This window comes from Eptatretus burgeri, chromosome 6 (assembly GCF_056783735.1).
Source record: "Eptatretus burgeri isolate ZD-2024b chromosome 6, Ebu_testis_v1, whole genome shotgun sequence".
Classification (NCBI taxonomy): domain Eukaryota; kingdom Metazoa; phylum Chordata; class Myxini; order Myxiniformes; family Myxinidae; genus Eptatretus; species Eptatretus burgeri.
Genome location: NC_140966.1, coordinates 88,677,888 through 88,702,374, shown reverse-complemented (window position 1 = coordinate 88,702,374; position 24,487 = coordinate 88,677,888). Strand labels below are relative to the sequence as shown.

General features: G+C 46.1%; 1 protein-coding gene across 7 annotated transcripts in view; it reads right to left on the bottom strand.

The window, feature by feature from the left end:
• DOT1L (DOT1 like histone lysine methyltransferase) overlaps positions 1 to 24,487 on the bottom strand; it is a 189,243-nt gene that overhangs the window by 144,130 nt on the left and 20,626 nt on the right. For 6 of the 7 annotated variants that reach the window (XM_085886127.1, XM_085886131.1, XM_085886128.1 and 3 more), the window contains exons 4-5: positions 7,387 to 7,450; positions 5,471 to 5,545 (exon numbers count right to left, since the gene is read on the bottom strand). In XM_085886127.1, the coding sequence (XP_085742253.1) occupies positions 5,471 to 5,545; positions 7,387 to 7,450 (139 nt within the window). Of the gene's footprint in view, positions 1 to 5,470; positions 5,546 to 7,386; positions 7,451 to 14,272; positions 14,321 to 24,487 lie in introns of those variants that run through there. The other variant, XM_085886129.1, reaches the window with a different exon arrangement.

Sequence of the window (24,487 nt, the reverse complement as noted above, 5' to 3'; positions counted from 1 at the left end):
GGCGATCGAGTATGGAGAAGTATGTCTCAACTCTGAACTTCTCCCTGCCAGATTTTGGGGTTTCTTCTTCGTCGTCATTTTCGTCGAAGACCTTTCGCCTCTTGACCCGACAATTATCATCAGCGTAAATGATGGACTCAACCATCTTTTTGGCGCGGTCCTGAAATGCATCAAATCTTTCATCATTTCGAAGCGACTCTATGTATTCATAGAGGGCATCATAATGCTGCTTAACCGCTCCGACATCTATTCCAGGTTGTTGGAGACATCTGTTTACTCGATCAATGTTGCCAAGTAGATCAGACCAGACAGCGCACATGATTGCTGTTTCGGTCAGTTCCATCTTCCCAGCCAATGCTTTGGCTTCCAGTCTCACTGACGGAGTGTCTTTAGGGCGCTCGGCTATCTTCATTAGCACCTTCTTTATGTCCTTGTAGCTTGCGGAAAATGCTTTACGAGCGTCCACGCGAGCTGACCACCTCGTATCAGACAAACATTTGAGTTTGATGGCACGTTCATCGAGTGACTTCTTTAAAATGGCCCAACTTTGGGGAGATGCTGACAAAGTTATACACGGCTTGAATAAGTCCGAAGTATTTGACGGCTTCCAAGCAACTTTCTGCGGCAGCGACTCCTACCAGATTCAAACTGTGCGCAGCACATGGTACCCACTGAGCCAAAGGACTAATTTTACAGACTCATGCTTGTACGCCTGAATAGACACCGGACATGTTGCTTGCATTGTCGTATGACTGCCCTCGACAATCCATGAGATCAATCCCATTGGCTTCCAGTACCTCTTGCAATTTTCCAAACAGATATTCACCATCGTGATGCTCATTGACAACGTACTGTAGAAACCTTTCGACGGCGCTACCATCTTGCATCACATATCAAAATATTACGGTCAACTGATTGATATGCGAAACGTATGGCGTTGAATCGACGGAAACATCATAATATTTAGCATCCTTTATTTCTTGCACGATGGTAGATTTCACTTTTTCGGCCAGTAGTAGGATAAACTCGTCGCATATTGTTGATGACAAGTACGATACACTTCCCTTTCCCTTGTTCCCATACACTTCAAGATGCTGGGTGAGAAATGGATCGAATTTTTAGACAAGTTTAAGACAACCAAGATAGTTTCCATTGTTAGCACAACCCAGCTGCTCAGTCGTGCCCCGGAACGGAAGCCCTCTTTCGGCGAGGAACAATATTACAGCGACAATTCGCTTCAGGACATTAGTCCTGTTAGATTCCTCGTGCAGGTACTGCTGTTCAAATGATGTGTGAATCCTGTATGTCACCTTCATTTCAAGCGACTTTTTGATTGCGAGAATATGGGCAGTCCCACGCTTGTGCGACGCTAGACGGGCAGAGGCATTGTTCCAATCATTGAATCCAATTCAAAAATTACTGTGATGGCTTTCGTAATCATCGTCGTTGGGACATAGGAGTTTGCACACGTAGCAGTAAAGTTTACCGTTTGATGGAGAAAACAGCATCCAGTCCCTGTTCACCGTTTCCCCATTCGTGAGTTTCCGCTGAAAGTGTTCGCACCGAAAATACCGTGTTTTATCTGGATACACTCAGGCCTTATACAAAAAAATCTGCGTTCCTATCTTGGCAGGGAGGATTCTGGATGAAATTATCTACGAGTTCTGCAGAAAGAGTCCATTCAGCAGGATCAGGATTGAAACTACGAGCCATAGCACTGGCTGCAGTTGTTTCAATGCTTCTCCCGTTGCTTGATGCGACGGTATTGGTATCATCAGCTTTCGAAATGTGATGCAGTGCGAGATTACTTGATCCCTCGACATTGACATCAGAAGACTCTGCATGCGCACATTCCATTTGTTCCTCTCGACTCTGGTGAGGTGAATTTTTTTTTAAAGATGGATCCAGACTGTCTTTTTGTTTCTGTTTCACGCCTCTTCTTTTTGTCGTGTTTGCAAGTACCACTGTCGTGGTGCCGAATATATCCGTCGGCCATAGTCAAGAATAAAAAACGACAAATAAGAGCAAAACGAAGAACTGCAAGCGTCAGGATGCTCGATAACTCACAGGAAAGTAAGAGGAGGCCGGGATGTTCATACTCAGCGCGAAGGTTATCCCACCTATCAGCCAGACGATAGCGGAGACGCCTGTGATTGGCTGAGTTGTGATGTGATAATATGGTTCCCACGCTCACTGTCGACGATCAATGTGCCTGGCAGCGTGCCAGCCACCTTGACCTTCGCTCACGATGTGTACAGCCTTCCTGCACATGTCGAGTCACATAATTAAGACTGGAAAAAACGTCGTCGGAAATTTTCGTAGGCCAAATATTTTTCGTAGGCCAAGGCCCTGGCCTCACGGGCCTAGTGGTTAATCCGGCACTGCCAGTCGGTGGCTGGCTTTAGAGGCCAACTTTGAAATGTGGTTTGCCCAAGAAAGACAATGGCTGATAGTGAGACCCAGAAGTTTGAATAACTGAACTTCCTCAAGAGGATTGGAAGGTTTGCCAGACAGTCCTTTTGGAGAGAGGGAGAGGGAGAGGGGAAGAGATAGAAAGAGAGAAAGAGGGAGCAGGAGAAAGAGGGAGCGAGAGAAAGAGGGAGCGAGAGAAAGAGGGAGCGAGAGAAAGAGGGAGCGAGAGAAAGAGGGAGCGAGAGAAAGAGGGAGCGAGAGAAAGAGGGAGCGAGAGAAAGAGGGAGCGAGAGAAAGAAGGAGCGAGAGAAAGAGGGAGCGAGAAAAAGAGGGAGCGAGAAAAAGAGGGAGCGAGAGAAAGAGGGAGCGAGAGAAAGAGGGAGCGAGAGAAAGAAGGAGCGAGAGAAAGAAGGAGCGAGAGAAAAAGAGGGAGCGAGAGAAAGAGGGAGCGAGAGAAAAAAGAGAAAAAGAGAGAGAGAAAAAGAGAAAGAGAAAAAGAGAAAGAGAAAGAGAAAGGTCAGGATGCAAAGACATAGTCATGGCAAAAAAATATTGGCACCCTTGCACTTTTTCAAATAATGCACCATTTTTGGTTTGCAGTGGAACAAAACAAAAAAAAGCTGAAAAAAAATGACTAAATCTTAGGTTATTCCACACAGAAATTCTAAAATGGCCCAGACAATATTATTGGCACCTTTTAGAACTTATTAGAAATAATTACATTTCAAACAGGTGATTCTCCTTTACTTTGGAATTGTACTCACCTGTTGTGAGTTGCAGGTGCCTGCAATATAAAATCACTCATTCAACCAGTTTGAAGACAGAAAAGGAGTTATTCTGCTGTTTTGTGCCACTGTGTGTGAGCATGGAGAAAAGAGAGAAAACCAGAGAATTGTCTGAGGAGGTCAGACAGTAGATTGTAGCCAAGCATGGACAATCTCAAGGCTACAAGTCCATCTCCAGAGACCTTGATGTTCCTGTGTCCACCGTACGCAAAGTTATCAGGAAGTTTAAGACCCATGACACTGCAGCCATCCTCCCTGGCCGTGGCCACAAGAGAAAACTTGATCAAAGATTGCAGCGAAGGATTGTTCGAATGGTGGAGAAAGCACCTCGATCAATTGCCAAAGAGATTCAAGCTTACCGCCACACACAAGGTACGACAGTTTCAACTCGCACCATCCTTTGCCAACTCAATAAAAGGGGGTTCTATGGTAGGAGACCCAGGAAGACCCCACTGCTGAGAGGCACACATAAGAAAGCTTGACTGGAGTTTGGCAAATCACACCTGAACTAGAAGAGCGCGTACCTCTGCCACGTAATGCCACTATCTGCCACTATCTGATCCACGAGAACATATCCGGCCCAATACATTTTTGAGATATCATGCTACATATGGTTTTTGGCCCTATCTCTCAATGATGAAGAATCACTTTAGAAATTAAATAATTCTTTTATCCAGATTCGGATTCTGATCTTCACCAAATGGAATCGATTCGTCGTTGTCATACACACAACGTGTCCACCAAGTTTCGTCCAAATCCGTCCACAACTTTTTGAGATATCGTACGATATATAATGTTTGGCCCAATCTCTCAATGGTGAAGAATCAGTTTAAAATTCTAGGATCTGGATCCAGATCCGGATATTCACCAAAATCTAATCAGTTCGTCCTTGTCACACATCAAACCTGTCCACCAAATTTCATCCGGATCCGTCCAAAACTTTTTGAGATATCCTGCACACAGACAAACAGACAAACAGACAAACAGGGGTGAAAACATAACCTCCTTCACCTTCGATGGTGGAGGTAACAAGCCAAAATACTGCTGGGAGAATGTCGTGTGGACAGATGAGTTCAAATTAGAGCTTTTGCGTGAAGCACATCATCTCCTTGTCTACAGTAAAAAAAATGAAGCCTTCAAAGAAAAGAACACCTTCCCTATAGTTAGATTTTGGTGAAGATCTAGATCTGTATCCGAGAAGTTTTTAAAGTGATTCTTCACAATTGAGTGATGGGGCTAAAATGTGATGTAGCACGATATCTCAAAAACTTGTGGACGGATTCGGATGAAACTTGGTGGATGAGTTGATTAGTTGACAAGAACAAGCTGATTAAATTTTAGTTCAGGCTCAAATCCAGTTCCGGCCGATCAGTGGGATACGAAACATAAACTATTCAGCCTGGTGGAGTTATGCGCTCTACCGAGTGCCCTTCTAGTTATGTAATGCAGTGATGTTGGTGGATTTCCAAGCAGATGGAAGATGATCTTGGGTAAATGACAAGGTGAAAATGATAGAGAGCAGATGTGCAAGAGCAGTGGAGCAGGTTTTGTTTAGGGTGCCAGCGACAACTCGCCGACTCTTTGCGAAAGACAATGTGGGATCTTCAACGTCCAACAATGACCGGTTCTGGCAGACGTGTCCTCATGCTTAACGTCCTTCTAATGTACAGAGAGGGAACACATTGATGGATAGTCCTGCAGTAGTACACCAGGATGATAGTTTATAGCTGGGTTGGAATGCAAAACCACGCCATACTGCTTAGAAGCGAGTGTGCATACCTCTCGGCCATCCTGCCAGCCCTCGAGGAGAACAAGCTTGCAAATATTTCTGATATTTTTCTTTGCTTTTAGATATATTGCAACACAGCATGCCTCTTTCTGCAAAGAACATATAATCTTACAAATTACCCGTTTTTTAAATGTCTCAAAAAATTTTTCGCCTGCAAGTGTCGAGGCTAATGGAAGAGTGAAACAATGGTGGGTAAACGGTCAAGAGACAGGTCGTGGGGTGAAGTGGGAAAATAACGCACAGATGCATCTCCGCAAAGGAAGAGGAATTGCACGTAAAAGGGGAACAGGGTGCTTTTCTACTTTTTCCTTTTCTACCACGTGAAATATCTCCAATCTCTGTGCCATGTGAAACTCAGAGGAAGGACTCTGTCACTAATCTCCCACGTTTGGTAGAATTCAACGCGGACTGGCACGGCTTTACTCGCTGTGATAAAAGGACACATGTGATTGAAAATGGTGGCAAAAACAGCCGCTGAACTCACCTGCTGCAAGATGTGGCGCAAAAGACCATGAGAGGGCCGCGTCTGTAGCTTCATTGGCCGCGTGGTGCCTTTCCACTGTGCACACGCGGAAACAAAGATGGGAGCACAAAGAATGTCAGTTTCGTTTGATCAGGCATTCCATGATAACATATTTGTATCAGCTTAAAGGAACATGGACTTGAAAATTTGTCGTCGCAATTGGTGCTTTAAGGTGACAAACTTACTATTATTGCCAGTTCATGAATAAATATTTGTGGAAAAAATGAAAACTGCAAGTCAAACTGGACTTTCAAGGAAATATATAGGATTTTAACCCTTCGGCAATGCCAAGGTTGTCTTTCGTGCTTGCATGTCCCGAAAGTTAGAGGGTGTCCTGTATTTAGTGGGTTCGGAAGGTGGGTGAGCCGTGATAATGAATCTTCAATATGACGACTAATCTGTTCAATGTATCTCTGTATATCACACTCTTCGGAGATTTAGCTCCCAACATATAGTAAAGCAGTTTGTGCAAAGATGTTCAACCTCAAAACTCACAAGACGATGGATGATGATGATGATGATGTGCTGTTCAGTGGAGACTTATGGCTGTTGTAGGGTTTGTTTACACAATTTGTGCCCCCCCCCCCACGGGTTTCTTAGACCCTGAGGAGTACTAAACCACCATTTAAGTTTTTTTCCTGCCAATGTCTGAGCTGCATCTCAGAGCCGGCTGAGACTTCCGAAATGAAAATTTTCATAAATGGGAATAAAAATATGGGGTTAACATAATTTTGACCTTGACCTAATTTTTTAGTCATGACCTAATTGTCGAAAAATTTCAATTTTTGCAACAACTCGACTAGTTTTTGGCCAATCGGGACAAAATTGCCCTCTCTAGATAGCCGAGAGTAAAGAGCATTTACTTACATCATACTGCTCAGAGTTAAAGGTCAAATGGTGCTCTGACAAAAATAAATAATTCCCACCTCCCCCTCCCCCACCAATCGCTCAACTTTTCTAATGTGGAATCTCAAAGAGACCGCTTGGCCTTCCAAGATGTTCTGGCATCATGATAGTGGATCTGCACTGAAGTTGTGTACCCGGTACTTGATTCGTGTCCTTGACCTACTTTTTTCAGATTGTGACCTAATTAATAAAAAGCACATTTTTGATCATAACTTGAATAATTTTCCTCAGATTTTCATGATGTTGAGTTTTCTGGATAGATTGCAGATGGGGAGGGGGGATACATTTTCTTAAATTATCCTCTGTATCTTAATGTTGAAAGTGAAGGTCAGATGGTGGTCTGAACAAAATATGGGCATCATTCGATTGTGGGCCGGGGGGAGGCTTACCCTTGGCGAAAGCAGATATGTCGTTGTTGTTGTTGTTGTTGTTGTTGTTGTTGTTGTTGTTGTTGTTGTTGTTGTTGTTGTTGTTGCAAGAACAAGTTTTTCCAATGTGATTACAAATAATTGTTCGGTTTTTGGTTCTTCAATTCTCAGGTTTTTATTTTTTCGTCAGTGATCTAAGGTTCATGCAGAAGAAGCCAGTCCGTGCATTCGTAAGAAACTGTGCTTTCACATAAATTACCAGGACATAAGCACACATCGGACAGTGCAACAGTAAGTGCGATACAAAACTGGGAACCCAGCATCATGAGCCTTGCGCTCACTGGCAATGCCGAACAGGCCAATCCGAATGCTTTTCAATAAAACCTTTCTCAAGAATCTCGTCTACTAATCATCTAATGGATAAAACTTCATGAGACTTCATTTTTCAGGAAACTATGATTTTCATCACATATCAAAAAGAGAATAAATGGAAAATGATTTCTTGCAAACAACACTTGGGGTGATGGGGAAGGTGGGGTGGTGAGGAGGAGGTCGGATGGGAGTTCGAGAAGGGGAAGTTGGGCAAAAGATAGAAATACTCACCAATTGATGAATGCTATCTAATGCACGGTTGTATTTTTCACACAACTTCTGCATGCTTTCAAAACTGCAAAAACACAAAGAATGGCAAAAACAATGAGGGATCATCATTAAAGAGCATCTTGAGATTGGTTATAATGCAAAAAAGAAAAAACAATAAAAAAAAATGATTTCCCAATGGCAGAACTTCCTCTCCTTTGATTGTCATTAAGAATTCTCGATATTGTCATTGGGAATAAATGAGAAGAGAATGTATTTTTTAAATTTTATTTCATATGCTGCCCATGGATGCTGGTTGCATCATTGCTGGAGTGTGGCTGGGTCGGTGAAGCAGTGCTTGGGTTTAGCTTGGATTTTAAGGAACCAACATGCCGCAAACTGGTGGTGGTCGTATGGCAGCTTAGCTGCCGGGTGAGCTGTCATTTCTTGAAGCGCGACTGTGTCAAAGATGCAGTGCCCTCCACCAGAACACGCACTGGAACTGGTACTCATTTCGCCGACCTCGGAAGAATGACAGGCTGAGTCAACCTCCTGGTGTATTAATTCAGTGGCCGACGGGGTTTGAACTCAGGACCCTAGGATCCCAAGCCGCCACCCTAACCACTGAGCCAACACCAGGCTATGCCGCAAACTATTTGTGGCCTCTACCCCAATCCAACTAGCTCTGTTATCTCAGCCAGCTGGAGCTGGACCTGCAATAAGGTCATGCCAGGCTTGGAGTTCCCCCTGTAAGTTAGAGCAGGAATTTGTAATTAGGTGATGGTTCCAGCGATAGCTCGCCTACTCTTCGTGAAGGACACCGTGGGATCTTTAAACGTCCCCAACTAATGCCGGCAGATAGACACCAGGTTTAATGCCCATCCAAGGGACGGCGCATTTAGAAGCCTCGCCTGGCATGTGAAACACCAGGGTGAAAGCTTATAGATGGACCGAGATTCAAACCCAGACTACATAGCTCAGATATCAGTGACCATACCTTGAGGATATCCCGCTAGCCTAGAGAGAGCATACGATTTGAAAATTTTGTTTCTAAGATCTCTTTTAACAATGTTTTTTAAGACACTTGTTCCAGTCCCTCCCTCCCCCCACCCCCACCCCCACCACACCCCTCCCGAATTGCTTTAAATATTCCACAAGTAGGAAATTATCAAGTTCGAGCCAAAGAGAACAAAAAATGTCAAGTGGATTAATGACCAAACTCAAACACCATCATTATATTAGATTATTATTGTGGCAGCAAAATTAGCAACTTTGTTGTATTCCGACAGCCAGGCTCCACTGCCATGGAATGTCACAAGTTTGTTCCAACATTCCCCTCATCCTGAATTACCTATTCCAATTCCGTACTATCCATCGTGGACTTCCCCACCCCTACTCTCATCTCAGGCTCATGGAGGAGCTTGTACATAAGTCACATGCAGGATAAGACGTCAGTAGACATCGGAGAAGTTTTATACGAGTTACAAGGCGATTACTGGACAAAAGACAAGCATGGTAAATGGGATTGCGAAAATGGTAACTTGAAATTACTAGCCAGGATTTCGAATAGGAACACCAACAGGCCAACTAAACTTCAAACAAATTAAACTTTTAGCTGCAATAGAATGGTTTCTTGAAGCTTTAGCATTTAGAAGCAATCGACATATTACACTTGTGAAAGAGAAAGTGGGAAGAAGCAAGCAACCTGGGATAAATTGAGAAAAAAAAAACAGAGCAAACTGACAAGAAATGGAAGTGGAGGAGAATGGAAAGAGTTTGTATTTCCGATACAAAAGAGGACCGCGGAAGAGCAGCTTTCCAAAAGTGTAACTAGAGTGAAGTCAATGGCGCACCATCGCAAATCCACATGCTCCCCACCTAAAGCAAAGTTGAAAGATGGCAAAAAGTTCGACTGGAATGACCCAATCGCAAATTGAGTTACGTTTGTTTTCCTGACCCCTGTGGCTCCAAGTGGCCACCCCCCGAGGGCATGAACCAGGGGTCAAATCAAAACAATTGCGACATATTTCAAGTGCCCCCCAATGTTGATTGCATATACAAAGTTTCATTTAAAAATGTTTAAAAATGTGCCTGGAATTGCATTTTTGGTCGGCCACGTCCCAGAGGGTGAAGCCAAAAATGATACTGCCCTCAAACCTTCTTGTCATGTCATGATCACAACAACCACGTTTGGTGAATTTATGCACAACCGTTGAGGAGGTGATCTTGTGACAGACAGAGCAGATTATAATATCCCTCCCTATATTTTTATTTAATCATAAAGCATGGGGATAAAAAGGCAGCACAGTGACACAAGGGCCATAGTTATATACAACAAGTCAAGGAAAGAATATAGAGAGAGAGAGAGAGAGACGCAGAGAGAGAGAGAGAGAGAGAGAGAGAGAGAGAGAGAGAGAGAGAGATGCACAGAGAGAGAGAGAGATGCACAGAGAGAGAGAGAGATGCACAGAGAGAGAGAGAGATGCACAGAGAGAGAGAGAGAGAGAGAGAGAGAGAGAGAGAGAGAGAGAGAGAGAGAGAGAGACGCAGAGAGAGACGCAGAGAGAGACGCAGAGAGAGACGCAGAGAGAGACGCAGAGAGAGACGCAGAGAGAGACGCAGAGAGAGACGCAGAGAGAGACGCAGAGAGAGAGAGACGCAGAGAGAGAGAGAGACGCAGAGAGACGCAGAGAGACGCAGAGAGACGCAGAGAGACGCAGAGAGACGCAGAGAGACGCAGAGAGACGCAGAGAGAGAGAGAGAGAGAGAGAGAGAGAGAGAGAGAGAGAGACGCAGAGAGAGAGACGCAGAGAGAGAGAGAGACGCAGAGAGACGCAGAGAGACGCAGAGAGACGCAGAGAGACGCAGAGAGAGAGAGAGAGAGAGAGAGAGAGAGAGAGAGAGAGAGAGAGAGAGAGAGAGAGAGAGAGAGAGAGAGAGAGAGAGAGAGAGAGAGAGAGAGAGAGAGAGAGAGAGAGAGAGACACACAGTAACCTGCAAGTAAGAGGGTTGAGTGAGGTAGTGTTAATGTGGGTTTATATATATATATATATATATATATATATATATATATATATATATATATATATATATATATATATATATATATCTATTGTGCATGAATAAGAATGGAGAGTGAACCAAGATAGTGGCAGCACCACTTGCTTGAAACCTTGGAGGAAAGAGTGCACTTGAATCGTCTCCAGAATGTGGCTACACAAACAGGAGTGGAGAAAAAAGAAAGAAAGAAAAAGAAATGGTGGAAAGCCTGGATTTTAGAAATATAGCCAGTCAGGGGGTACTGCAAGAACACTTGCATCCATCCTGGTGGAGCTGGAGGCTGAGATAACAGAGCTAGTTGGATTGGGGTAGAGGCCACAAACTAGTTTGCGATGTGAGCAACAGGTCTTGTGCTTCGCCTCATCGAATGTTGGAAACTATCGATTTCACAGAATCCAGATGAGAGATGTGATGCAGGGGTACCAGGCAATACGAAAGAGCAGTACTCCAATGTGAGAGCTACTGTGAGGCTGCGAGTAGTTCTAGTTTATCAAGGAACGACTTGGAATGATGAAGGATGCCGAGTCTGCGGATGACATTCGATGCCAGCATTGCTGGATGGTTGGCCCAGAGATGAAAATAAAGATAACAAAGTAATCTTAGTTGAAATTTCATTTTAATTTCAGTTTAACATCCTGCATTTAGCTCCACCATTTACACGATGATTGATGGAATAAAACGGTGTTGTGTACACATATGTACAAGTAACTGTTACAAATGTATCCATAACAATAAATGTCAGTGTGCGTCAGTCAGTAGGTCCTTCCGTCTGTCATTCTCCATAATGACAAAACCATGAAACCTAATGGCCCAAAACTCTGCATGCACACTAAGTGAACTCCACGGTAGTGCATGAATGAAAATTGGGTGTTTGGGTGAATTAAAAACACCCCTTTTGAAGATAATTAACAGCCATATTTAATTATCCTTTCTCAAGGCATCATCCTTGGTCAGCCCCTGAGTCAGCCTTCTGTCAGCTTGCTGGGGTCTTAATTTGCCATTTTGTTCGGCCTGCTCAACAATGCCTTGACTTGGTACAGGCCACAACGATGTGTTGATAATAAAGCGCTCAAAAATTTTTCGATCCTCATAGAGGATCTCCAAGTCTGACTCACGTTGTTGTTCTTCTGTTTCTTCTTGTGGACTTTTTTGTTTCACAGCTTACAGTTTTCATCGAAACTTCCTGAAACTTGGCATATACAGTAAAACCCCGCTCTCTGAACACCCCGATTATCTGAACACCCCGCATATGAACGCGTTTTTGGCCAGTCCCGAATTTTTAGATAGGAAATCCTGTACATAGTGCCCTCGAAAATCTGAACACCCCGAAATTCTGAACACCCCGCATATGAACATGTTTTTACCAGTCTCAAACCAGTTTTTACCCCGCACTGTGAACGCTACTCCAACCTTTGAAGGCATCGGTGCGAAACATGGCCATTGTTCAGCTGAAGCTGCATGGAAAACGTCATACAAACAATCGCCATTGCTAATTACTACCCATCGTGCAGTTCGTTTTACTGGACGCAATGGCATGGATAGAAAATGCAGCAGGGTGTAAAGAGATACAGTGACTTAATTAGAACCTGTTTCTAAATTAATCAATGGTAATCAACCAATAAGCGTCAAGAATTACAATTTCGTCCAATCAGCAGAGGCCTCCCCCTGAGGGAGGGGCACAAGAAGACCCTGCACACCTCCCTTTCCATCAATCTTCACTTGCTATTGAAGTTCACGCAGTACGATACACCAAAATGCCGAAAACGCGTCACGATCTGCCGTTGGAAGATAAAGTCCGTCTGGTAAAGGAAGCGGAATCCAAGTCACAACGCAAACTCGCTGCTGATTTCGGAATTTCGCTGGGCGCAGTGAAAGGTATTTCACGTCGTAAAGAGTCGATATTGAAGGAATTCGAAGACGGGGCCCTATCTTCGTGAAGTCGACGAAAAGGAGGCAGTTTCGTAGACATTGACAACCGCGTGCACACATGGTTCCATGCTGCTCATTCAGAGGATCCCTGTCAGCGGACATATGGTAAAAGCGAAGGCCTTAGAAATCGCGACTGCCATTGGTGAGGTGGATTTCAAGGCATCCAACGGCTGGTTTGCCCGATTTCAAGCTCGAAACAAGATCTCGGCACGTGCAGTTAGCGGCGAGAGTGGTGGCGTTGATCAGACGACAGTAGAGGAGTGGAAAACGCGTCTGCCACAGCAATGCGACGGTTTCAAGCCACAAGACATTTTTAACGCCAACGAGACTGGCCTCTTCTTCCGCGCTCTACCCAAAAGGTCGCTGGTGGAAAAAGGAGACTCCTTCCTGTCATGGTATAAAGTCGCCAAAGGGTCGAATAACGCTGCTGTTGTGCACTAGTATGACTGGCGAGAAACTTAAACCACTCGCCATCGGCAACGCAGTGAAACCACGTGGCTTTCGTAACATCAAAGTCGATTCCCTCCCTGTGTCATGGACAGCAAACAAATGAGCGTGGATGACCTCGGCATTGTTCGTTGAATGCGCTGGACAAGAAGATGCGAAACCAACGGCGGAGGATTCTTCTCTTCCTAGACTATGCGCCGTCTCATCCAATGGGTGTGACGCTGACGAACGTGACCGTAAAGTTCCTGCCTCCGAACGTTACGTCGGTCTTGCAGCCCCTTGACCAAGGCGTGATAAGCAACCTGAAGCGTCTTTTCAAACAACGGCTGCTCCGGCACGTGCTGTCGAAGATCGATATCGCTTCAAACGTAAACTAAATCTTGAAGAGCGTCAATGTTCTCCATGCTGTTCAGTGGAGCAGCAATGCATGGGATCAAGTCCAGCCGACGACGATTACCAAGTGCTTCGTCAGGTGCGGCTTCCCTTCCGAGTCACCCGATAGTGACTGGGACGCTGACGATGACCTCAGCCTGCGCAAGCTCATTTTGCGCGGTGCAGAGATTGGCGTATGCGACGACGTGACCCCCGAGGAATACGTTTTGTGCGACGATACAGTGCGCGTTCATGACTGCGAGGACGACGACTGGGATAACGATTTAATGAGGAAAGACGATGACGAAGAGAATGTGGACAAAGAGAATGGGGACGAAGAGGAAGTGGAAGACATGCAGGTGATGGTACAAGATGGACTTAGTTGTGTGCAAAAGCTTAAAACTCTCTTTCTGAATCAAGGATGGGCAGAGTTGCTTGCTCCTTTGGAAAGAATCGAACATTCAGTTCAAGTTCATGTCCTGGAGAATGCCAAATCGAAACCACAGAGTTTTATAACATCTTGGCTTAGAGACAAGTAATTGTATAAATTTCAAATTTTGATTCTCGTGCTGTCAATTTTGCGTTGCATTTTTGATCTTATCAATTTTCTATCTTTCCGTGGGAAATAATTTGAATAATTGTATTATTACGACTCAATGCCAATAATTGCGTGCTCATTTTGTCTGTGGAATGTGTATTTAGATGTATATGTATTGATTAAACGACTTCTGTGATCTATCGAATACAGATGACGTGTTCATGGTCAGGTGATACCCTAATCCCCGATAATGTGAACACCCAGCATATGAACGCATTTTCGTCCAGTCCAAGAAGTGTTCAGAATAGCGCGGTTATACTGTATATGTAAAAATACCCTGCGCAGACAGTAACCATCTCCGATTTTGAAAATTCCTCCTAGAAAAAAAGTTATGACGTCAAAATATCTCCGCTAATGAAAATCGCCTAAAAAATTATCGCCGAAACTAGGCAAGCTTTTTGAATTCTGTTTGTGGGAATCCAACAAGGCATTAGCAGAGATGAATTACTGCACATATGATACATCACTATGACGTCATATCAATTTTTATGACATCATTCCTACTTTTTTGACTTTTCTTGTTTCACAACCCAGAGTTTTCATCGGATCTTCGTGAAACTTGCCATGTAAATGCAGAAAGCCCACGCGCAGGCAGTCACCATCTCCGATTGTGGAAATTCTTCCTAGAAAAAAAGTTGACGTCATAATATCGCCGCTAATAGAAATCGCCTATACCATTATCTCCAAAACTAGGCAAGCTGTTTGAATTTTGTTTGCGGGAATCAAGCCGGGCATTAGCACAGATAATTTATCGCAAACCTGATACATCACAATGACGTCATATTTGTTTTCATGACGTCATTAAGAGGACAAGAATCTTAGCTCATTTGAGCTTGTTTTTATATGTCGTTTAAATTCCCCATCAGTGTTTTTAATGGAGAATTTAGTGGCACCTTCCCTTTCTTCATTAACCTCCACCATCTTTGAAGATGGATGGAGGTTACTGCTTTCACCCCTTTCTGTTTGTTTGTTTGTTATCTTGCCAAAACGAAGTTTTTGCAAGATATGTTAGTCAGCTTGTATGTTTTTTATTTATTTTTTTTGTTTGTCTGTAATCACGTATAAAAAATTCTGCAGAGCACAGTTATCATTGGAAATTTTTGTAACTTCGCATATCAGAGGCCTATAGAGGTCCCTTTCAGCACACAAAATTTTGAAGGTCAAGGTCAAAGGTCAAGGTCATTTTGTCGTAAATCAGGGGAGTCGACGAAACCCTTATTTTTTGAGTAATTTTGATCGGATCGTCTTCAAACTTCATGGAAATATAGTTCATGGTCTGGCGCTCAGCTGATTAATTTTTGGTGGCGATTGGCCTTGACCTTCATATGTTTTTTTTTTTTTGTCTGTAATCACGTATAAATCACTCTGCAGAGCACAGTTATCATTGGAAATTTTTGTAACTTCGCATATCAGAGGCCTATAGAGGTCCCTTTCAGCACACAAAATTTTGAAGGTCAAGGTCAAAGGTCAAGGTCACTTTGTCGCAAATCAGGGGAGTCGACAAAACCCTTATTTTTTGAGTAATTTTAATCGAATCGTCTCCAAACTTTATGGGAATGTAGTATATGGTCTGGCACTCAGCTGATTAGTTTTTGGTGGCGATTGTCCTTGACCTTCATGGTTAGCGCCTGAGGTCAAACATATTTGACCCCAAGGTCAAATTTTCAAGTTTTAGTAACCATATCGTGTAGTACCTCAAATTGAACACCTCGATGAGTGCTTTCTAGATATGTCAAGCTTGAGACATTATGACGTCATTTGGTGACGTTATGAGGCAAACATATTTTTCATGGTTACTCTGTAGAACGATTCTCATCGGAATCTCTCGTAGGCAGATATTCCTCAAGGAGTCACTCCTAGTGGATAGCAGCTCTGTTGACCTCAGTGTGACCTTAAAGAAGTCACACGTGATCACCTTTTGGCAAGATACGGGTACCCTGCGGGTGACATTGGTTTATTTGTGTGTTTGTTTGTGAACAGTAATACGGAAAAACTCCTCGACGGATTTCGACGAAACTTGGTGGGGGGGTTAGGTATGGTCCAAGGATCATGCCATTAAATTGCGTGAGAATTTTTTTTTTATTTTTTTGCATTTCTACATGTTTTAAGTGATTTCCAACCCCCCCCCCCCCAATTTTTTTTTTTTTACCCCTCACCCCAAAAAAATAGAGAATTTTTTTTGCATTTCTACATGTTTTAAGTGATTTCCAACCCCCCCCCCAAAAAAAATTGAGAAAAAAATTTTTGCAACTTTTTTTTCAACAAAATTTCGATTTTTTTTGGCATTTTTACATGTTTTAAGTGATTTCCAACCCACCCCCCAAAAAATTGTTATCCCCCCCTCCCCAAAATTTTTTTTTGCATTTCTACATGTTTTAAGTGATTTCCAACCCCCCTCACCAAAAAAAATTGAGAAAAAAAATTTTTGCAACTTTTTTCAACAAAATTTCGATTTTTTTTGCATTTTTACATGTTTTAAGTGATTTCCAACCCCCCCCAAAAAAATTGTTACCCCCCAAAAAAGAATTTTTTTGCATTTTTACATGTTTTAAGTGATTTCCAATCCCCCCAAAGTTGTTAGAGAAAAAAATTTTGCAACTTTTTTTTCAACAAAATTTCGATTTTTTTTGGCATTTTTACATGTTTTAAGTGATTTCCAACCCCCCCTCCCCCCCCAAAATGTTGGAGAAAAGAACTATAACTCTCAGCACTGTTGACATATTTAATGAATAAGATATAAGGTTCACTTAAGTGACCCAGCAGTATTGGCGGTGGAGGTTTTGCACTCTCCCGAGTGCTCCCCCTCTAGTTGTTCTTGTGTTTGCGTGATTGAAGGTGTTTATTATAATTATTTTAAAGAATATCATTCTCACATCTATCACAAAGTTTTGTTTCTTGGTCAAGTGGAGATATTTGTCTGAAAAGATTGAATGTGTGTTTGTTGGTTTGAAGGTGTTTTTTTATAACATTTATATTCATGATTACAAACATCGCAGTTCATTGTATTCACCAGATTTATATCATAAAACTTTGCTTGAAATAATATTTTCTTGACGAAAATTTCGTTTAATATATAGGTGAATCTGTGCTGAAAAACATTTTGTCCTCCAACTTTTTTCACTGAATAAATACAATGTATCAAGACACAAAAGACAAGTTTCCATCAATCTCTTCATTTGTAAAAGATACTGAGAAATATGTCGAGGATGTAAAATTGAACAAAGATAAATATAACAACTATTGGATAAAAACAATTATGGTGAATAATACGAGTTCTTCAATTTCCTTCAGTGGAAGGGCTTTTGGTATATCTGTAAGAACATCAATTAAAGTAGCTCCAACACAAGTTTCTCCTCTCCTTCTGGCAATATTGTTACGGTTGTGGAAATTCACAGAACACTATTCAGGTTCCCCAGAGATCAGTTATTTCGGTAAGTGTGTGTTCCAGGTTAGAATTCCCCACCAATGTATAACGGGATTTGTTCGTGTGCCGAGCTGTGCATCTTTGAGGTAGTGTTATTCTTTTCTATCTTTATTTTAACAATAACAACAACCACAATAAAAACAACGACAACCCACGGCCGCGTTTGACGGTGATCTCCAGCACGGCCGCGTTTGCAGGTGATCTCTAACACGGCCGCGTTTTGAAGGTGATCTCTAACACGGCCGCGTTTGACGACAAGATCGGATCAAAACGGCATTACCCTCTGAAAGAGCTGTCCAATCGAAAGTGAGAGGAGTGGATCCAGCCGGGGCTGAAGGGTCGAAGGAAAAAGAGCGAGCACCTCCCCCCAACCCCCGGACCCGATAAAGAGCCGTGCTGGAACACTGAGAAGAGAGTTGGGCTGGGCCGTTGGAGAGAGTCTGGAGTCTGGAGTCTGGAGCCCAGAGTCAGAGAGTTGGGTGGAGTTGGGAGAGCGCTCGAGTTTGTGCTGCGCTGGAGTTCGTGGCTTTCGGTTGGCGGTGGAAGTGGAGAGACGCCCCGTTGAGAGCTGGAGAGTTCGGAGTTCGGGCAGTTGGTTCGCCAGGGGTTTGCCGGCGCAACCAGGAGGCCTGAGTCGAGACCCATTCACTCCTCCAGCGCGTCCGCGGCTAGACCAGGCCGCCGTGGAGGCCGGACGACCAAGGGAGCCTGTCGGAGCTTGGGGGTCCGGGAACAGACACCGAGGTCGCCGAACCAGGATCCAGCGAGTCACCACGAGGGTGGCCAGGCAGCCCGCTTGGTCTCTCGGAGCCCCTTCGGTCATCCCGGCTCCGAGCAATTATAAAGGCTCACGAGCCGGTTCTTTCTTTCTGGGGTTTTGGATGAAAGTCTGTGGCGCCTTGTCTACCTAAGTAGAACTGATTAAGTGCATGATTGTGTACATAACAATAGACATCGGCTGTAGGTTTTTGCTCGTGTCCTGTCCCATTCCCCCATTCATTGCATATGTGCGTTTAAAATAAATGTTCCTATTTTTGAATGTTAACCTGCTCGTTGTGTCACTTTCTACCATTGACTGCCATGATGCGTTCGGAATATTAGCTGGCTGATGATAAGCTGATAAAACGTACATCTGGTCCGACGGGACTTGGCGATATAAAACCGCTCGGTAATCGAATACGGAACAAGCTGCTTAAGCGGCTCGTTTTCGTGCAGACCCCGTCGAGGTATAAACTTCCGGCATTTCTGTCCGCGCGAATGGTTAGGTATATCAAAAATCCAGCGATTGACCCTGTAGCGCGTGGACAGAAGAGTTGGCTGGTTTATGGTGTGTTAAAAACACCCGTAACTGGGTTTCGGCGTTGATCCGGAAGCTGCGACTAGATTGCCACGTTCGTGGACGCGCACGGCCGTAACTGGGCTAAAGGCGGTCGTCCGCACGCTGGACGAGCGAAAATCCACAACACTGTTGTCAGCGAGCGGGGCAAGAACTCTCCCGTCTCCAGCCAAATTAACGGAACCGGATCAAGGGTGTGCGAAGCAACCCTCCGGTTCCATTAAATTACGAGCGTTATAAATTTTATACCCGATACGCAAAATGGCGGCCCAAGGCGAGCAGTGGCAGGTGGGTAGTCTTAGTGTAGAGACAATGGTAAAGGAATCCGTGGAAAACACCCGTGAGGAAGACACATCCTTACCCCAGGGTTGGGAAAAGTGGCGATGCCATCCATCTGGTTTTTATTATTATTACGACCGCACCACTAAATGTAGTCAGTGGGGGCGGCCAGGATGGACGACAGAGCAGCAAGTAATGGAGATTATGAAACTATTTGTGGAGAACATGAATGCCAAACTGGATGACTTGAATGCAGACATAAAGGCATAGAGAGAGGAAATGCGGACCGTGGGCGAGAAGATGGAGACGCCACGTGGTAGAGCGAACGAGCCTCGGAGGAGTGTGGAGGTTTGTCGACCCACAATGGGGGCGGGTAAGGTAGAGACGATGAGAGACGCCATCACCTTAATTAGGGAGACGTGTAAGACAAGACACGTAGAGGTGGAGGAGGAATTTACGGTGACGGAGAGGGAAAAATTAAAAGAGGTGACTGAGACGTGCAGGACGAGACACGTGGAGGTGACGGAGAAATTCACGGAGACTCAGGAGACAAAGGAAGGAACACCAGAGCCACGGCGAACAGAACAGGAAACAGAGATGAAAAGCCAGGAAGAAACGGAAATAATAAACGAGGTGATGGAGATAAAACACATAGAGGAGAAACTACAGGTAATTGATTATCACACACACGTGGGAGTAATAGGGGACAATGGGGTCGAGCTTGGGGAATGTGTTGTGACCCGATGCGAGCAGCAGGATAGCCTCCTCCAGGAACGAGGAGAGGGAATATGCCCCCTTAAAGCAGATCGCGACCAGGTGGGTCCAGTCGAGCTTTGCGAGGTTGGGAGGGGGGGCGAGTGCTGTGAACGGGTACACGCGGAGATTGGGGGGTATGGAGACCCCGGGAGCGCTTGTGGTAGTGCAATCGCCAGCGTGATTGTCCCGGTGTGTGTGGTTAAAGGTGTGAGTGCAGAGAGCGTTTTGAAATGCGCGCATAGCATGAGTGATATGGTGAGCGTGAGTAAAATGGCATGCCTGGGTGAAAAGGTGTGTGAGAGGAACCGCGTGTGTGAGGTCATGGTATGAGAGGGAAATGGCGGTTGGTATGCGGGAAAACGCAACCGCGTGTCCGAGTGTCATGGCGAGGTGTGTAAGCGTCATGGCACGTGGGAGTGTGTGCGTTCAATGGAGACGAAGACGGCACCAGACGAGGGACAAGGGTCGTGTAGCGGCCGTAGCCGTTTCGAGCACCGTGCCGGATTCGCACAGCAGCACGCACGAGGTCCGTGCCATGCTTCGCACAAGGCCACCATGTGCGCGCCTACGCGAGTGAAATCCGATCCGGAAACGCCCGCGGTGGATACAAGCCGACCCTGCAGACGGACAGAAGTTAGGCTGGAAATTGTGAATTTGGATCTGATGGGTTCTCCAGGCGAGCGTGTATGTAAAGCTCCCTGTGACCTGCGCCGCGCATTCTGTTCGCAGAGCGCGCGAAGCAGTTTCCCCGATGCGCTACGCGTGCCCCGGCTTGCACGAAAAATCGCGGTTTCGGGGTGCAAGTGACGTCATCGGGGATTCCGTGGCGCGGGTTACGGACGGGCAGAGCACATGTGCTCGCGTGGGGAACCCCTCGAAACGCGAGGCTTGCTTGGGATTGCGCAGGGTGACATCGTGGCTGCACGCATCGTTGGAATCCAGCAGAAGGGAAATCACTGCCGGATGTTACTGTCCAAGAGGAAGGGACGAGAAACGCGAACAGCTGCCATGACGTCACGGGAAAAGAGCGCAGGTGTGAATTGCCGCGCTGGTGCGCAAGGAAAAAAAAAAGGAGAAAAACAAGCCTCGCCACTTCGGGTAAACAGGATTCCTGGGCAGGGGGTGGGAGACCCCCATGCTCAGGGCACAGGAAGCACTAGCTAGCGGGACGGGTTAGTATAGTTGGACCGGCCTCAGGGGGCCCATGGAATTATGAGGTAGTGGGAATTTTAGTTTAGATTTAGAATGGGAACCATGGATTTTGGAAGACAAGAACAGACATTGAATGTGTAGAGGGGACGTAGCTTAGCTACGTAGCATGAATGGAACATGCATGAGTTTAAGGGATGACGAGGGAGCACGAGGTAGTGAGGGGATTTAGTGAGTAGAATGGCAGTGTTCAGTGATGTGAGCGATGATATGTGTTGAAGAGTGGAAAATGTACTTGATGAGTGAATGAGGGCCAGCGGGCCTGTGTGAATGGAGTAAATGTGGTATGCATGGTGCGATGAATGATTGGGGGGGAGGAGTGATTCCCACCCAAGGGACCCAGGGGTCAGAGTTATGTTAGTTAGTGGGTTAGCCAAATTGACAAAATGGAGGTCGTTTTGCTGTTGGTGAGAATGTAGGCTCGAAACCCGTTTGGAGGGGTGCAGAAGTCCTGCTGACGGGCTGGGAGCGTGGCTGTGGAAAGGTGAGTATCGCTTAGTGGGCACCCCGAGCACCGGACTAGTGGGCCGCGGTAGGCCAAGGGCCCAAGAGGGGCCGGGATAGCGTAGTGGGCAGGGGTGAGCCTGCATGAAGCGGGGCCCGTAGCACCAATGGCCTTGATGAGTGAGACATAAAGGGCAGTGTCGTGGGCACGGGCACCCGGGAAAAGGGGCAATGGCGCCAGATTGCCACGTGAGCATCGAGGGGGAGTAGCCAAGGAGAGCACTCCCCAGATTTTAGGGAGCTGGTCGGCTCGGAGACAGTCTCAGGGCACGGGGGTGCTATGGTTGGAGAATCGGCAGAGGGTAGTTTCTGCCAAGTGAGCCATGCGGCCCAGCCATGAGACCGTGCAAGGGCACGAGTGAAAATTGGAAGGCAAGGCCCAAATTTGTGAGGACACCAACACAGGCGACGGGAATCTTGGTTGGTAGAACCAATAGTTTAAGCGACAGGTGCTTTTGGAAAGCCCCAGGGTAGTTAAAGGTTAATAAATGTTAGGGTAGATAGGGAAGTGTACCCCTCCGCACCATCCATCCCTTCGCTAGGCCACTGGACCCACCTTGAGTTAGATTGTTGAACTCCGAGGAGGCCATCCTGAGGCTTGAGTTGGGCCTTGACACAGGACGCTAGCTCTCCCTTATTCCCCTCCAGGAAGGGAACGTAGGGGTTGGGAGTAGGCAAGGTGACACTTTCGGTTAGCCGGACAGAGACGATAAAGGGGGTTAGGGAGACGATTTATAAAGGAAAGATAAAAAATAATAATTATAAGATGGGCTAAATTTGGTTTTGCAAACTAAGGGAGTGGGTATGGACAGAGACAGGCAAAGGCGATAGGTGGGGAGGGAGACAGTAGGGTAGGTCCGAGCCCGCCCTCAGAACGGCCGGCACCACCGCACTCCCTCCACGAACCTCCAGAACGAGGCCAGAGGCCGGCCAGCTTGTGCTACAGCAGCCTGTTTCAGCCTTGCCATGCCTTGTCTGCCTGCCTCTGCCTTAACCCCATGCCTGCTAGCCCTTGTGTTTGCGTTTGCCCCTGTTCCATCCATCACCATGTGCACCAGGATCATCGCGCAAGTTGCAAGGACTGCTCTGCAGGCAGCCGCACAAGGGGACTGCATTGGTGCAGCCCGTGCACCGTTTGTGTTTGCTTGCGTCATCCGGCTCATTTCAAGGGGGAAGCCTGGGACTGCATTGGGCAGCCGGCTACCTTTTTGTGTTCAGTCCTGCATTTATTACATGAGCCAGACTGCATTTAGGCAGCCTGGCTCCCTGTTTCAAGAATGGCCTGTGGGATGGCATATGGCATGCTGGGTTGGGGTGAGTTGCCTCCAGCAGCTGAAGACATGAAAAAGGTTCTGTGACAGACAACGGGGCCTTTTGAACAGGCCCCGAAGACATCCGACCTTCAGCTGCGCAGCGCTCACCCTCATATACTGACTAACCTTGCCATGCCCCTTTTTTCCACAGAGTCCATCAGTCCTGGGCCATGGTTTAGTGTAAAATGTATAAGGTTAAGTTAAGGTAAAATTGTAAATAAGTTTTGCTCCCCCTGCATGTTTGTCGTAGCGCCGGCAATTGTAGATAAGCCGTCTGTATGAGCGAGTTTGTTTAGTTAGTTACACAGCCCATAGGATATTTACTTTTGGGACACGGATACACCAAATGTCGCACTCAGGGATCCGAAGGTAAGTCGTACTTGGGGAGAACTGACACATAAAAGCACACGAAAATTTGACGACTCGGGACGAGTCTGTAAAAAGGGGAGGGGATAGTGTTACGGTTGTGGAAATTCACAGAACACCATTTAGGTTCCCTAGAGGTTAGTTATTTCGGTAAGTGTGTGTTCCAGGTTAGATTTCCCCACCAATGTATAACGAGTATTGTTTGTGTGCCGGGCTGTGCATCTTTGAGGTAGTGTTATTCTTTTCTATCTTTATTTTAACAAGAACAACAACCACAATAACAACAACGACAATCCACGGCCGCGTTTGACGGTGATCTCCAGCAAGGCCGCGTTTGACGGTGGTCTCCAGCACGGCCGCGTTTGCCGGTGATCTCCACCACGGCTGCGTTTGCCGGTGATCTCCAGCACGGCCGCATTTGCCGGTGATCTCGAACACGGCCGCGTTTTGACGGTGATCACTAACACGGCCGCGTTTTGATGGTGATCACTAACACGGCCGCGTTTGACGGCAACATCGGATCAAAACGGCGTTACCCTCTGAAAGAGCTGGCCAATCGAAAGTGAGAGGGGCGGAGCCAGCCGGGGGTAAAGTGTCGAAGGTAAAAGAGTGAGCACCCCCCGGCCCGATAAAGAGCCGTGCTGGAACGCCAAGAAGAGAGTTGGGCTGGGCCGTTGGAGAGAGTCTGGAGTCTGGAGTCCAGAGTCAGAGAGTTGGGTGGAGTTGGGAGAGCGCTGGAGTTCGTGCTGCACTGGAGTTCGTGGCTTTCGGTTGGTGGTGGAAGTGGAGAGACGCCCCGTTGAGAGCTGGAGAGTTCGGAGTTCGGGCAGGTGGTTCGCCAGGGGTTTGCCGGCGCAACCAGGAGGCCTGAGTCGAGACCCATTCACTCCTCCAGCGCGTCGGCGGCTAGACCAGGCCGCCGTGGAGGCCGGACGACCAAGGGAGCCTGTCGGAGCTTGGGGGTCCGGGCACAGACACCGAGGTCGCCGAACCAGGATCCAGCGAGTCACCACGAGGGTGGCCAGGTAGCCCGCTCGGTCTCTCGGAGCCCCTTTGGTCATCCCAGCTCCGAGCAATTATAAAGGCTCACGAGCCCGGTTCTTTCTTTCTGGGGTTTTGGATGAAAGTCTGTGGCACCTTGTCTACCTAAGTAGAACTGATTAAGTGCATGATTGTGTACATAACAATAGACATCGGCTGTTGATTTTTGCTCGTGTTCTGTCCCATTTATTGCATATGTGCGTTTAAAATAAATGTTCCCATTTTTGAATGTTAACCTGCTCGTTGTGTAACTTTCTGCCATTGACTGCTATGAAACATTCAGAATATTAGCTGGCTGATTATAAGCCGATAAAACGTACATCTGGTCCGACGGGACTTGGCGATATAAAACAGCTCGGCAATCACATACGGATGGAGCTGCTTAAGCGGCTCGTTTTCATGAAGGCCCCGTCGAGGTATAAACTCCCGGCATTTCTGTCCGCGCGAATAGTTAGGTATATCGACAATCCGGCGATTGACCCTGTAGCGCG